At 36.1% G+C, this 14,855-nt stretch overlaps 1 protein-coding gene across 3 annotated transcripts in view; it reads left to right on the plus strand.

The window, feature by feature from the left end:
* LOC142338343 (enolase 4-like) overlaps window positions 1–14,855 on the plus strand; it is a 165,007-nt gene that overhangs the window by 32,337 nt on the left and 117,815 nt on the right. For all 3 annotated transcript variants that reach the window (XM_075388055.1, XM_075388063.1, XM_075388071.1), the window contains exons 4-5: window positions 3,478–3,631; window positions 4,257–4,460. In XM_075388055.1, the coding sequence (XP_075244170.1) occupies window positions 3,478–3,631; window positions 4,257–4,460 (358 nt within the window). The remainder of the gene's footprint in view (window positions 1–3,477; window positions 3,632–4,256; window positions 4,461–14,855) is intronic.

Raw genomic sequence — 14,855 nt, forward strand, 5'->3', positions numbered from 1 at the left:
TTTTTGCCGTGTTACTTTTTGTTATTTAAACTTTTACTTGATATCTGTTAATGGTTTCAATGACTTAAATAACATCGAAGGATCTTTTCAAAGTTTATATGAGTTCATAATTTTCTGTTTAATTTTTTGTTTGTATTAGTATAAGCTATGCTCACTTTTATTTTTGTCTTTCTACGGAGTCTGACATTGACATTTTCATTTTAATTAGCTGCACAGCGATAGCTAGGGCTATTCTTGGCCTTCGCTTGGTTTTTTTTTAATTTCATCTAGATTTTTGTTACAAACATATGACGTCATAATCGCTTCAAATTTGCTTTTTGTTCATTCTGTCATTCAATTTCCACTGAAGTGCGTGCGTGACGTTATTTATCAGGCATAGTGGAGCGAGTTTTTTTGCTCAGTCGCGTGATTAAGTTTTTGGTCACATGTGACTTACCTCCCTCGCAAATATACTAACTTTGGAATTGACTTTTAACTTCAATTCAAAGAGATGAGGTCAAGTGAATGTCTTTTCCTCTAAATGAAATTAATTTGAGCAGCTAATAGAGGCAGCAATATTTTATACAGATTCTTAATCAAAATTTAACATCTCAGCCTTTAATGAAAAGATTAATTTTTTTGGTCTGTCTTTTAGACTTCAGATACACGAAACTTTTGCGGCCATTTTCTGGCAGTCTGCCGGCTATGTTGTTTAATTCGTTGGTTTCTAACTTAGGACTTGTCCTGCTGTTTTTTTATTTCGTCATCAAGATTCTTGTTACGACCAATTGATGTCTTTCTCACTTTAAATGTTCTTTTTGCTCATTAATTCATGCAAGCTGAAGAGAATTACGGGCTTGACGTCATTTGAAGTTTCTCTCGCTTAAAATCTTTTTGCTTATTCAATCATGCAAGTTTAAGTGAATTGAGGGCATGAGTCAAGTTAGTTTTGTTGTCCATTTGTGTGAATATTTTTTGGTCACTTCTATAATTACTTCCTCATTTCAGTTAACGTACATACGGACAAGATACGGAGTGATTGTCTGTCACTCTAATTGAAGGCTATTTGAGAGCAGCTAATAGATGCAGCAATAAGTTATACATATTGTTATTGAAAATGTATTATCTCAGCAATTAATGAAAGGCAGACAACTTTTGGTCAGTTGTTTTTCATTATCGTTTTGAGGCTGAGATATATTAAGCTATCGCAGATAATTTTTTTAATTTGCCTGCTTTGTTTTAAATTGTCATCTGGTTTTCTTGTTTCTAACCGTGATTTTTTTGTTATTACATTTGTCAATGATATTGTAGTCTTGGTTTGTTGCTCTATAAATTGTAACGAATATTTGACATAACGTTGCCACTTCAAACCTTATTTCGTGGGTTTCAGAACGTGTCTTTTTTAAGTTTGCTGGCCGTTTTTTAGCTGGCGATGTTGTTTGGAAGTGCTGACAGTTCGAGTCGTTTCCAGAATTCTTAGGTCTTCGTTCCTTAATTTATCAACTTCCTACGACATGTTTTTTTTTCGTCTCGGTAACTTCGATCAGTTTTTATGAATTCATGCTATTGTTCAGTTTAATTGCTTGCGTAACCTTTGATGTCTTTATTTTTACAATTAAATTAAAATGAATTATATTGGGGAGCTGTCTTTTTTAAAAAACTGTTTACACAATTCGATGATTTTGAAATCAAATTAGGGTGGTGATTTCGTCTACACTGAGATTGGAAGTTGAGTGAACATGGGAGCAAAAATGTGAAGGTTTTTTCCATTCTTACTTTGAAGTAGAGCGAGAAAACTGTCTTTGAACCAAAATTCGCTTTTTTTCGGGTGGCAATTTGACTTTTATGGGGTTAATTTGGCAAATGTTTGTCAAATCAGTTCTTGGTCATCTCTAGATCGAGTTTTTTTTCGTCGAAGTATATTTCAAACTTGTCCTGCTATGTATTTTACTTGAATTTTTTGGTCACACGTGACATACCTCGTTTTCAATCAAAATAACCTTTCCTCTCTCTTTTTCTCTCTTTCTCTCTTGAATTGAATTTGGCCTACTTTTATAGCGATCAAGGAAAAACATTGGTATCTTCTCACTCTAAATGAATATTTTTTGAGGACGGTTTTCATTAAATACATCAGTCTAAATCAATTAGAAGAGATATCACAGCAATTCCTGTCTTTATTTCTGTGGCTTTTCTTCGGCCGCTTTCTTTTCATCGTATCTTGATTGTACATATCCAGGCAGCTATTTCTGGCAGTTTTTCGGCTATGCTGATGCAAATTTTGGACTGGCGGTTTTGACTTCTGGATTGAATTCTGCGTCCGTGACTTTTAATTTTGTGTGATTTCTTATTCACTTACCATTTTAAGAAGCTCTGACAATTGGTGGCTGGTAGCTGATAAAAGTCACATGGAAAATGCGCCGATGTTGGTTTCATTGTTTCCTTTAAATTCATTTTGTGGTCTATAATAAGCACTAATATCTTGAGGTTGCTTACGCCCCCACCCTGCCGACGGAGGCTACAATAAAACCCCTTCTTCTTGAGTATGATACAGTAGGATCAAGCGCCGCCTGTCGTTTAAGGGCCTGCCGCACATCGTCCTACGTTATTCGGTTATTTTTGATTTAGTCTCATCTATTTCCCTGATAGAAATTGTTGTCATTGTGCCGACAAAAATTACTGATATTCATTTGTTCACCAGAACGCTTGCAAACCTGGAAATCGCCAAAGAGGTAGCTCTGATTAACTCCTCTGTTTTGGCTGGTTCTACTGGTATGGGAAAGGATGCTTCCTTGAAGAGTAGAGCCATGAACCAATCTGTAAATTCGTCGAATGCCGGAAGCAACTTGGTAGCCGCGGCTGCTGCTTTGGGAGCTGTAGGCCTGGGAACCGGGATATCCTTGGGGTCTTCTCTGGTTGCTAATAGTATCGCCGGGAATTTAAAAATGGCTTCGGGTACTCCGAGGAAGGAACAACCTGCGGTGCCAAATCGGTTAACCTACACATCAGTAGAGTCATAAATCATGTTATCAAAAATATTTTTTGATGTCATCATCTAAATTATACATGCGAAATTGTACCACCTCTTCGGGGAAATTTCGCCTGATGCAATATATTTGCGCTTTTACCTACTTCGATTTTGAAAGCAGTTCAGAGTTATTACGAATAGTATACAGTCTTGAACATCTAGCATTTATATTCATGCATTAACAGAAGGGGTTATAACGGTGCAGATTTAGCTATTCATCATTTTTGGTATTTGTCAATAAGCCTCATAGTTGAAGTGACGATGATTACGCAGGCTATGAACGTCATTTGCTGCCAGGTAATTTACAAGCGTTATGTTAATAAGACTACTACTTCTCATCATTCAACTTGATCTAAATTATTCACCACAATAGATTACCACTGATATCTCATCACATAATTTATGTTCTCTGGTGTCATTGAGCGGTGTACCCTAGTTAACTGCCAGTTCAGCGTGGATGATTTGTTTTTCAGTGTGACCTTGAAGGAAATTCAGGAGCAAGATAGTGGGATTGATTCTTCGCGACGCCAGGAAGCTGCTTCCTCACAAGGAGACTCCTCCTCACAACTGGATGAAATGTCACCAGGGGGTGGAGCTATAACCCCTGTCAAAAATAAAGATACTAAGGCACGTTTAAATTTTGCAGTAGTTCTCGTGTTTTCATGGAAGCTTTGCTTCCGTATATTTTTTAAACATTTTACAGAATTTTATTCAGGAATTTTGATTAAATTTAAAGGCCTCCCATGTAAAAAGAAGGAGGCATGGAAAGTCAATGACGCCGAACTACAATCTATTTATTCAGGTCTATCATTTTTTGTTTAGGGAAAGGTAACAGTTTCTTTATTCTGCCTCTAACTGCTGCTATCTGCTGGATAGTTTTTCTTGAAACACGCACATGCTAGTTTAAATCGCCGGCAAAGACAGATTTTAAGATGCACAAATTTCTGTATTCAATGCTAGGAGTTAACTTTGACAGCGTGTTTCAAAATGGTTACATGACTCTGTTCAAGTCGCTTCAAAATTCTGTCTAACAGCTCGAACTGCTAAGCTGTTTGGGCCTGATGCCAGAATTTCTGTGACTTACACCGGGTCACGCAATCTATGCGTAAGCGTAGCGTGCTTCTGAGTGAACAAGTGACTTCTGGTTAGTTTAACGGCTGGTATCATCAGTTCTGTCTCTTAAGTTTTCGCTATCAGCAGCTTGTAACAATTCTAATAGTCACATGATAAAGACCGGATTAAACCATTTAAGGGCGGTAAAGATGGCAAGAAAGGTGGTCAAGCGTCTGGTAAAGATGCAGTCCCGAAGACCCCCGATATCTCTGAAGCTCCGAAGGACCTTGTATTCAGTGGAGCCCAGGCTGTGTGCTCAGTATCAAGTGCTAACTGCTTAGCCGCTTCCAGAGTCAGAGCTCTTCAACCGTTCCAGTACATCTCAGAAGTCACTGAAGGGAAGGTTGGCCTTGTGAACACAGAATATGTACTGTTCATAATAAACGGTGCTATCGAATTTCCTCGCTAATACACACCGTCAGCTACTCAAACGGCAATTTAGGCGCACTTCTTTTTAGAAAGCGAAGAGTTTGAATTGTAATGGGGCGCTGTCTTTTTTACGACTCGGATAGGTTATAGTGATCTTTGACTTTTACAACCCGATTGGGAGTATTCGAGGAATTTTTCTCAAATCAAGTTTGGAGGAAAATTGAAAGAGGAAATGAAAGCATGAAAAAATAGATTTTTTTGCTGCTGAACAAATTTGAAGAGTGGAGCGAATGAATACAACGTATTCTTGTTTTACGAGACAACGTATAACATAGAGGTGTGAATGAAGTCGTCACTAAACCAGCCAGCAAAAATTTTGTTCACGTGCTGCTTTTGAATTGCTCTTGAACGGAGTGCTTTTGTTCTAGAATATCTTTTTAATTTGACTTCTCGAGTGACAACTTCACGCTTGACCTGATTTTTGCCTCATTTAAATTGCTCTCACTCAGAAATTAAGTCTTGAAATAATGAAAGCGAGGTGCTTTCAAAGCCCTGAAAGCTTACTGGTAAAAAATAGCAGACTGCTATCCGTGAAGTCGTGGTTTCGCAAATCCTTTGATGGGGATTTTTTTTTGCAACCATAAGGCTACACCCCATGATTTGTTACTGGCCTGTTGTTTGAGAGCAATTCTTCCGAAGTTAGTATGGTTTTGATTTTTAAGCTATTTTTTTTTGCTTAAAAGATTCCAATATGCTCTACCTTTTGCGCTTACCTGTTTTGGAGTAATTCAAATAAATTGCATTCTAATTTGGAGGTTTATCACCTTTTTGTGGATTTTTAGGCTGCTTTATCTATTTTGATACCGGTTTTCTTTTATTGCGTTTATGCAAAATGAATAGGCGGTTTTCTCATGCTTAGTTGTCAACGGACTAAAATTTCATTGGTATAAAGCTTTTTTTGAATTCAGGATTAAAGGGATTAATGTTTTCATTTTTGCTAACACAGTATGGTCCGGGCAATCTTCTAATCTGAATTCGGCTAGGAAACTTTGTCTTTTTTATAGCTGCGAAGCTGTAAGCTGAGCGTAGCTATATTGCGGTGCTCTTGGTTTTTTTTTTTTGTTTCGTCGTCTGACGCTCTTTTTTCGTTTTACATTTGTTCACACAGCAAAGCTGAAAAAGTCAAATTTTCTGGATGACTTCTTCCTCTCACTAGCGGCATTTGCGCGCGTGACGTCATTTCTCACTCGCTTTAGCAAAGGTTTTTTGCGTGATTAGATTTTGATCACAAGTGACTTACCTCACTCAATAAAATGACTTTTGCACTTTAAAACTTAAGTTTAATTTGAATTTGTTTAAGGTCAAAGGAACTCATATGTGTAATAACGGTCCCTAATAAGAGGCGTCTGCGGACTGAATTTTAACAACCTTTATTAATTTATCGCTGAATGTTTTTTACCTAGTTGTTTTGATCGGCGTCGATTTTTTTTTTCAATTTAGATCTGTATCTGTTTCTATCTCTATTATATGGCACACAGGTCTATTCTTTCGCAGCTATTCCGGCAATCTGCCGGCTATGTTATATACTTGTAATATATAAGTAACTAATTGAAATGTAATAGCTGCAATAACGTGTTCTGTTTGCTTTTTATATCGTCGTGCTTGAGTCACCTCATTTTTCACGTTGCAAAACGATTTTTTTTTGTTCATGCAAGTGGACACTTGACTGACCTCATTTGAGGTTTTAAGGTCAAATGAGTTCCTCAATTTAATTGAAGTTTTGTCCGGGGCCCCCTCTAAAAACAAGACTTAAGTCTATCGCAAATTGATACATCCCGGTTTTTTCCTCGGTCTACTTTTTTATTGGTTTTTGAGACTATAGGTCAACGAAATTATTGCAGCTATTATTGATAATCTGCCAGCTATTTTTAAATGGTTTTATTTTAGCCCCTTTTGTTTATTCTGTTTAGTGTGGGCTCTCTCATTGAACAGTTTTTTGTGCTTTCAGAGAGATTTTTAAACATAAGGCGATTTGGTCACAATATTGACTGATCTCAAATCTTTTCTTATGATAAATATTTCATTCACATTTCGGAATTTTGTCAACAGATTTTCAACTCAAGGACTAATTGTTTCAAATAAATATTTTATTTATTTGATTTTAATTTTCGAGGAGTTTAGCGAGTCCAATATTATTTTTTATTGACATTGACCGAAATTCTTAGTTAAGTGCTCTCAAGCGAAATTTAGCAATTACATTAGTCCCTCTGGCCTTTTATGACATTTTTTGTGCTATCGAATTCTCTTCTGATAATTTTTGCCGTCTGACAATTTAGTCCTGGAAAACATGATAAGTTAGAGCCTTGCGGCTTACTATTCTCTTATTGTGCGATTAACCGAAAATATTAGGGACACATGAATTCATGTTGTGAAAGGCGGTTGTTATTGCATGACCAGTGACAACCCCACTCACCTCCCCCTACCATCAAACTGCCACCACCATCAAACTCGCCCCCACTCACCCGTTTGTACCCCCGACCTCATTCTACCCTGCACGCTTACACACCTCGTCCACCTCAAGCGATCAATTAAATTAAGCTTAAGCTGGACTCCCTAATCCGCAGCAGGCTACAGACGACGCCAATTGCTTGAGAGCAGTTCTCTCGATGTTAATCTTGTGGTCTGGATTCTATCTGTTTTAATAGCCGCAAAGCGATAGCTGGGTCTCTTATTGGCCGTCTCTTGATTTTTTACAATTCAAAGAATTTGAATGATTTTGGGATGCTGTATTTTTTTAGATCCGTTTACACAATTTCATAATTTTTAGAGTTAATTTTGAGAAGTGAATTTGCTCAGGCCAAAACAGGAAAAGAAGCAAAAAAAAACCGAGTGATTTTGTGACATTTTAAAAATTTTCAAAATCAAAGTAGAGTTAGAAAACGTTGCTCAAACAAAAATTCGCTTTCTCGGTTGTGACTTCTTGTTCACATGCGGCAACTTTACAATCTTTTTACCAATTTTTGATAGGATTTTTTCTAAGTGGTTTTCCCAATCAATTTACTGCCCGGTCTAGGTCTAGTTTTTGGTTTAGTCAATGAAAATGTTTTTTTTTTATTTCGTCAAGATATTCGTTACGACCACATGACGTCACCATCAATCAAAATGTAATTTTCATTCATTCGTCATTGGGATTTCAACTGAATTGACATCATTTTTCGCTCTCAATGGAGCGAGTTTTCTGCTCATTCGCTTGATTATGTTTTTGGTCACTTACCTCACTCTCAAAATGACTTCCTTACTTCCTCACTCTGAAATTGAATTTTCTTTAATTAAAAGAGATAAGGTCAAATTTGTGTGTGCGTGCGTGCGTGTCTGTGTGTGTGCGTGTGTGTGAGAGAGAGAATGTGTGTGTGTGTGCGCGCGTGTGTGTGTGTCTGTCACTCTAAGTGAAGGTTATTTGAGAGTTGAGAGTGAAATTTTTGTCTGTTTCTTTTACTTTATTTTTGAGAATATAGATCAGTTGAGCTATTTTGCGGCTATTTTCTCATGGTTTTTGATGTTTGCACGATGGCGGCTGTTTTCTGACACTCTGCTTGCTGTGCTTTATATATTGCAACTGATTGCACTATTTTAGCTGCACCTGCTCAATAATGGGGCAGGTCCTTTAAACTAAGTGTGTTTGTTAACTTTTTATGCTGATTAGCAAATTTTTTCGTTGCAGAAGATTTTGAGAACTGTTCTTTAAGAGCCTAATCAAAATTCAGATCAGTACTAATCAAAAGAAATTCAGTTGGAGGATAGAGCCGATGATTGTTTTCAAGCGATAGCGAGTCTTCAAATTTTTGTGGCAGTAGCTTTGTAAATTTTGCTTCTTGGAAAATTGCCAGGGCGTTTTTAATAGCCGCAGAGCAATAGCTGGGGTTTTTATTGGCCATCTCTTGGTTTTTTATTTTGCGATTTTTGTTTCGACCATATGACGTCAGAAGCACTTCAAATCTGCTGTTTGTTCATGCAATTTCAACTGAAGTGCGTGCGTGACGTCATTTTTCGCTATTAATGGAGCGAGTTTTTTTTTGTTCATTCGCGTGAATAAATTTTTGGTTACACGTGACTTACCTCACTCTCAAAAATGACTTCCTCACTTTGAAATTGACTTTTATTTACTTTAAATCAAAGAGATAAGGTCAATTGTGTGTGCATCACTCTAAATGAAGGTTATTTGAGAGCAGCTGATAGGGGCAGCAAAAACTTATACAGATTTTTAATCAAATATAACATATCAGCCTTCAATGAAAAAAAAGAGAGATTTTGGTCTGTCTTTTTTACCGTTTTTTGAGTCTGCAGATCTACAAAGCTATTGCGGCTATTTTCTGGCAATCTGTCAGCTATGTTTGTTTATTTGCTATAAGTTATTGCTCAAATGAATCAGTGGAGGAAAACCAACTTTTTAATTGTTGTAAACGAGTTTGAAAATAGATCTTTTTTGTTCCTCGAACCAATTTTCAACTTGTTTCATTCATTTGCCATTATATGCACCATGGAAGGTTGGTCCATAAACTTCGTGTTTTAAAATAGTTTTTCCGAGGATAAGTTTCTGCATCCTCTCAAAAACTTTGGTTGCAAAATTAAGTATAAGTGATGAATGAGTTTTTGGCATAACTTCTTATCGGGTACCTAATCTTGTGGAATTATTAATTGCTCTAGAAGGAAGTTTCAAGCATCATTGTAAACGTGTTCGCCTTCGCCTCTTTTATGCGGAGTTTTTGCTGGACCATTTTCTTCTATAACATTCTTTCCGTATCTTTTTTCCTTTGATTTTTTCACACTTAGCTTCGAGTGATTTCAATTGCGTGCATTTGGAATTTAAGTCTGATGCTTATTAGAAACAATTATGCGAGATTAAAGTGCTTGATCCTTTTAGCTTTTTGGATATTGCGCACAACTCTGATCCGGGTTCGAACACCTACCTAAGCTGAAACGTTTTCAGCATAACAGTTTCGCTAGCGTACGCGCCCTTCTAAATTGTTTGACGCGCCAGTTATTCGAGAGCCACTCATCCGTCGCCAGTCACTTTGTTTTTTTCTACAGAAGCATCAGACAGTTTTTAATTGCTGAATTTTGCTTGTAAATCGTGAAAAAGAGCCATTTTTTTAAAGAATTCATTTTTTGTTGCATATTTTCTGAATTGTTTAATAGGTTTTCTGAGGTTACTGATTTTCTTAATAAATTTTTTGATTATGTCACAGAGAAATTTTTTAGGCTGGAGTTGACGCCAGGGTGGTCGATATTACAACTACGTCTTGATTGTCTCATGATTGAATTTTCATTTTTTGAGAATTGCTATGAGAATGCAATTAAAATCATTTTAGAATGATAAGGTCAATTGTGTGTGCATCACTTTAAATGAAGGTTATTTGAGAGCAGCTGATAGAGGCAGCAAAAACTTATACAGATTTTTAATCAAATATAACATATCAGCCTTCAATGAAAAAAAAAGAAATTTTTGGTCTGTCTTTTTTACCGTTTTTTGAGTCTGCAGATCTACAAAGCTATTGCGGCTTTTTTCTGGCAATCTGTCAGCTATGTTTGTTTATTTGCTATAAGTTATTGCTCAAATGAATCAGTGGAGGAAAACCAACTTTTTAATTGTTGTAAACGAGTTTGAAAATAGATCGTTTTTGTTCCTCGAACCAATTTTCAACTTGTTTCATTCATTTGCCATTATATGCACCATGGAAGGTCGGTCCATAAACTTCGTTTTTAAAAAAAGTTTTTCCGAGGATAAGTTTCTGCATCCTCTCAAAAACTTTGGTTGCAAAATTAAGTATAAGAGATGAATGAGTTTTTGGCATAACTTCTTATCGGGTACCCTCATCTTGTGGAATTATTAATTGCTCTAGAAGGAAGTTTGAAGCGTCATTGTAAACGTGTTTGCCTCTTTTATGCGGAGTTTTTGCTGGACCATTTTCTTCTGTAACATTCTTTCCGTATCTTTTCTCCTTTGATTTTTTCACACTTAGCTTCGAGTGGTTTCAATTGCGTGCATTTGGAATTTAAGTCTGATGCTAATTAGAAACAATTATGCGAGATTGAAGTGCTTGATCCTTGTAGCTTTTTGGATATTGCGCACAACTCTGATCCGGGTTTGAACACCTACCTAGGCAGAAAGGTTTTCAGCATAACAGTTTCTCTAGCGTACGCGCCCTTCTAAATTGTTTGACGCGCCAGTTATTCGAGAGCCATTCATCCGTCGCTAGTCACTTTGTTTTTTTTCTACAGAAGCATCAGACAGTTTTTAATTGCTGAATTTTGCTTGTAAATCGTGAAAAAGAGCCATTTTCTTAAAGAATTCAATTTTTGTTGCATATTTCCTGAATTGTTTAATAGGTTTTCTGAGGTTACTGATTTTCTTAATAAATTTTTTGAGTATGTCACAGGGAAATTTCTTAAGCTGGAGTAGACGCCAGGGTGGTCGATATTACAACTACGTCTTGATTGTCTCATGATTGAATTTTCATTTTTTGAGAATTGCTATGAGAATGCAATTAAAATCATTTTAGAATGATAAGGTCAATTGTGTGTGCATCACTTTAAATGAAGGTTATTTGAGAGCAGCTGATAGAGGCAGCAAGATCTTATACAGATTTTTAATCAAATATAACATATCAGCCTTCAATGAAAAAAAAAGAAATTTTTGGTCTGTCTTTTTTACCGTTTTTTGAGTCTGCAGATCTACAAAGCTATTGCGGCTTTTTTCTGGCAATCTGTCAGCTATGTTTGTTTATTTGCTATAAGTTATTGCTCAAATGAATCAGTGGAGGAAAACCAACTTTTTAATTGTTGTAAACGAGTTTGAAAATAGATCGTTTTTGTTCCTCGAACCAATTTTCAACTTGTTTCATTCATTTGCCATTATATGCACCATGGAAGGTCGGTCCATAAACTTCGTTTTTAAAAAAAGTTTTTCCGAGGATAAGTTTCTGCATCCTCTCAAAAACTTTGGTTGCAAAATTAAGTATAAGTGATGAATGAGTTTTTGGCATAACTTCTTATCGGGTACCCTCATCTTGTGGAATTATTAATTGCTCTAGAAGGAAGTTTGAAGCGTCATTGTAAACGTGTTTGCCTCTTTTATGCGGAGTTTTTGCTGGACCATTTTCTTCTATAACATTCTTTCCGTATCTTTTCTCCTTTGATTTTTTCACACTTAGCTTCGAGTGGTTTCAATTGCGTGCATTTGGAATTTAAGTCTGATGCTAATTAGAAACAATTATGCGAGATTGAAGTGCTTGATCCTTGTAGCTTTTTGGATATTGCGCACAACTCTGATCCGGGTTTGAACACCTACCTAGGCAGAAAGGTTTTCAGCATAACAGTTTCTCTAGCGTACGCGCCCTTCTAAATTGTTTGACGCGCCAGTTATTCGAGAGCCATTCATCCGTCGCTAGTCACTTTGTTTTTTTTCTACAGAAGCATCAGACAGTTTTTAATTGCTGAATTTTGCTTGTAAATCGTGAAAAAGAGCCATTTTCTTAAAGAATTCAATTTTTGTTGCATATTTCCTGAATTGTTTAATAGGTTTTCTGAGGTTACTGATTTTCTTAATAAATTTTTTGAGTATGTCACAGGGAAATTTCTTAAGCTGGAGTAGACGCCAGGGTGGTCGATATTACAACTACGTCTTGATTGTCTCATGATTGAATTTTCATTTTTTGAGAATTGCTATGAGAATGCAATTAAAATCATTTTAGAATGATAAGGTCAATTGTGTGTGCATCACTTTAAATGAAGGTTATTTGAGAGCAGCTGATAGAGGCAGCAAGAACTTATACAGATTTTTAATCAAATATAACATATCAGCCTTCAATGAAAAAAAAAAGAAATTTTTGGTCTGTCTTTTTTACCGTTTTTTGAGTCTGCAGATCTACAAAGCTATTGCGGCTTTTTTCTGGCAATCTGTCAGCTATGTTTGTTTATTTGCTATAAGTTATTGCTCAAATGAATCAGTGGAGGAAAACCAACTTTTATTGTTGTAAACGAGTTTGAAAATAGATCGTTTTTGTTCCTCGAACCAATTTTCAACTTGTTTCATTCATTTGCCATTATATGCACCATGGAAGGTCGGTCCATAAACTTCGTTTTTTAAAAAAGTTTTTCCGAGGATAAGTTTCTGCATCCTCTCAAAAACTTTGGTTGCAAAATTAAGTATAAGAGATGAATGAGTTTTTGGCATAACTTCTTATCGGGTACCCTCATCTTGTGGAATTATTAATTGCTCTAGAAGGAAGTTTGAGGCGTCATTGTAAACGTGTTTGCCTCTTTTATGCGGAGTTTTTGCTGGACCATTTTCTTCTATAACATTCTTTCCGTATCTTTTCTCCTTTGATTTTTTCACACTTAGCTTCGAGTGGTTTCAATTGCGTGCATTTGGAATTTAAGTCTGATGCTAATTAGAAACAATTATGCGAGATTGAAGTGCTTGATCCTTGTAGCTTTTTGGATATTGCGCACAACTCTGATCCGGGTTCGAACACCTACCTAAGCTGAAACGTTTTCAGCATAACAGTTTCTTTAGCGTACGCGCCCTTCTAAATTGTTTGACGCGCCAGTTATTCGAGAGCCATTCATCCATCGCTAGTCACTTTTCTTTTTTCTACAGAAGCATCAGGCAGTTTTTAATTGCTGAATTTTGCTTGTAAATCGTGAAAAAGCCATTTCTTTAAAGAATTCAATTTTTGTTGCATGTTTCCTGAATTGTTTAATAGTTTTTCTGAGGTTACTGATTTTCTTAATAAATTTTTTTGAGTATATCACAGAGAAATTTCTTAAGCTGGAGTAGGCGCCAGGGTGGTCGATATTACAACTACGTCTTGATTGTCTCATGATCGAATTTTCATTTTTTGAGAATTGCTATGAGAATGCAATTAAAATTATTTTAGAAGGATAAGGTCAATTGTGTGTGCATCACTCTAAATGAAGGTTATTTGAGAGCAGCTGATAGAGGCAGCAAAAACTTATACAGATTTTTAATCAAATATAGCATATCAGCCTTCAATGAAAAAAAGAAATTTTTGGTCTGTCTTTTTTACCGTTTTTTTGAGTCTGCAGATCTACAAAGCTATTGCGGCTATTTTCTGGCAATCTGTCAGCTATGTTTGTTTATTTGCTATAAGTTATTGCACAAATGAATCAGTATAGGAAAACCAACTTTTTAATTATTGTAAACGAGTTTGAAAAATAGATAATTTTTGTTCCTCGAACCAATTTTCACCTTGTTTCATTCATTTGCCATTATATGCACCATGGAAGGTCGGGCCGTAAACTTCGTTTTTTAAAAAAGTTTTTCCGAGGATAAGTTTCTGCATCCTCTCAAAAATTTTGGTTGCAAAATTAAGTATAAGAGATGAATGAGTTTTTGGCATAACTTCTTATCGGGTACCCTAATCTTGTGGAATTATTATTTGCTCCAGAAGGAAGTTTGAAGCATCATTGTAAACGTGTGCGCCTCTTTTATGCGGAGTTTTCGCTGGACCACTTTCTTCTATAACATTCTTTCCGTATCTTTTCTCCTTTGATTTTTTCACACTTAGCTTCGAGTGATTTCAATTGCGTGCATTTGGAATTTAAGTCTGATGCTTATTAGAAACAATTATGCGAGATTAAAGTGCTTGATCCTTGTAGCTTTTTGGATATTGCCCACAACTCTGATCCGGGTTTGAACACCTACCTAGGCAGAAAAGTTTTCACCATAACAGTTTCTCTAGCGTACGCGCCCTTCTAAATTGTTTGACGCGCCAGTTATTCGAGAGCCATTCATCCGTCGCTAGTCACTTTGTTTTTTTTCTACAGAAGCATCAGACAGTTTTTAATTGCTGAATTTTGCTTGTAAATCGTGAAAAAGAGCCATTTTCTTAAAGAATTCAATTTTTGTTGCATATTTCCTGAATTGTTTAATAGGTTTTCTGAGGTTACTGATTTTCTTAATAAATTTTTTGAGTATGTCACAGAGAAATTTCTTAAGCTGGAGTAGGCGCCAGGGTGGTCGATATTAGAACTACGTCTTGATTGTCCCATGATTGAATTTTCGTTTTTTGAGAATTGCTATGAGAATGCAATTAAAATTATTTAGAGAAATTGGGCCTGCAATTGGTCGCACCCACCCACTTTTGGGATTTTTAGGGTGTCAAATTTGACCCTTTCAGAAGCAGTTTTGCGCGAGAATTTAAAAAGGTTAAAAAGTAATTCTGCGAATGAAAGGTTAAGTTGAGGGCCCCTTTTCTTTGGCTCTAACTTTAGCTCTAACTCAGAAACGTGCTATAAAGCCAAAGCGAGACTTTAAAGGGTAGTTTGGAAACTTTTGATTTTTTGT

The sequence above is a fragment of the Convolutriloba macropyga genome, chromosome 1, assembly GCF_964194025.1.
Source record: "Convolutriloba macropyga chromosome 1, txConMacr16.3, whole genome shotgun sequence".
Lineage (NCBI taxonomy): Eukaryota > Metazoa > Xenacoelomorpha > Acoela > Convolutidae > Convolutriloba > Convolutriloba macropyga.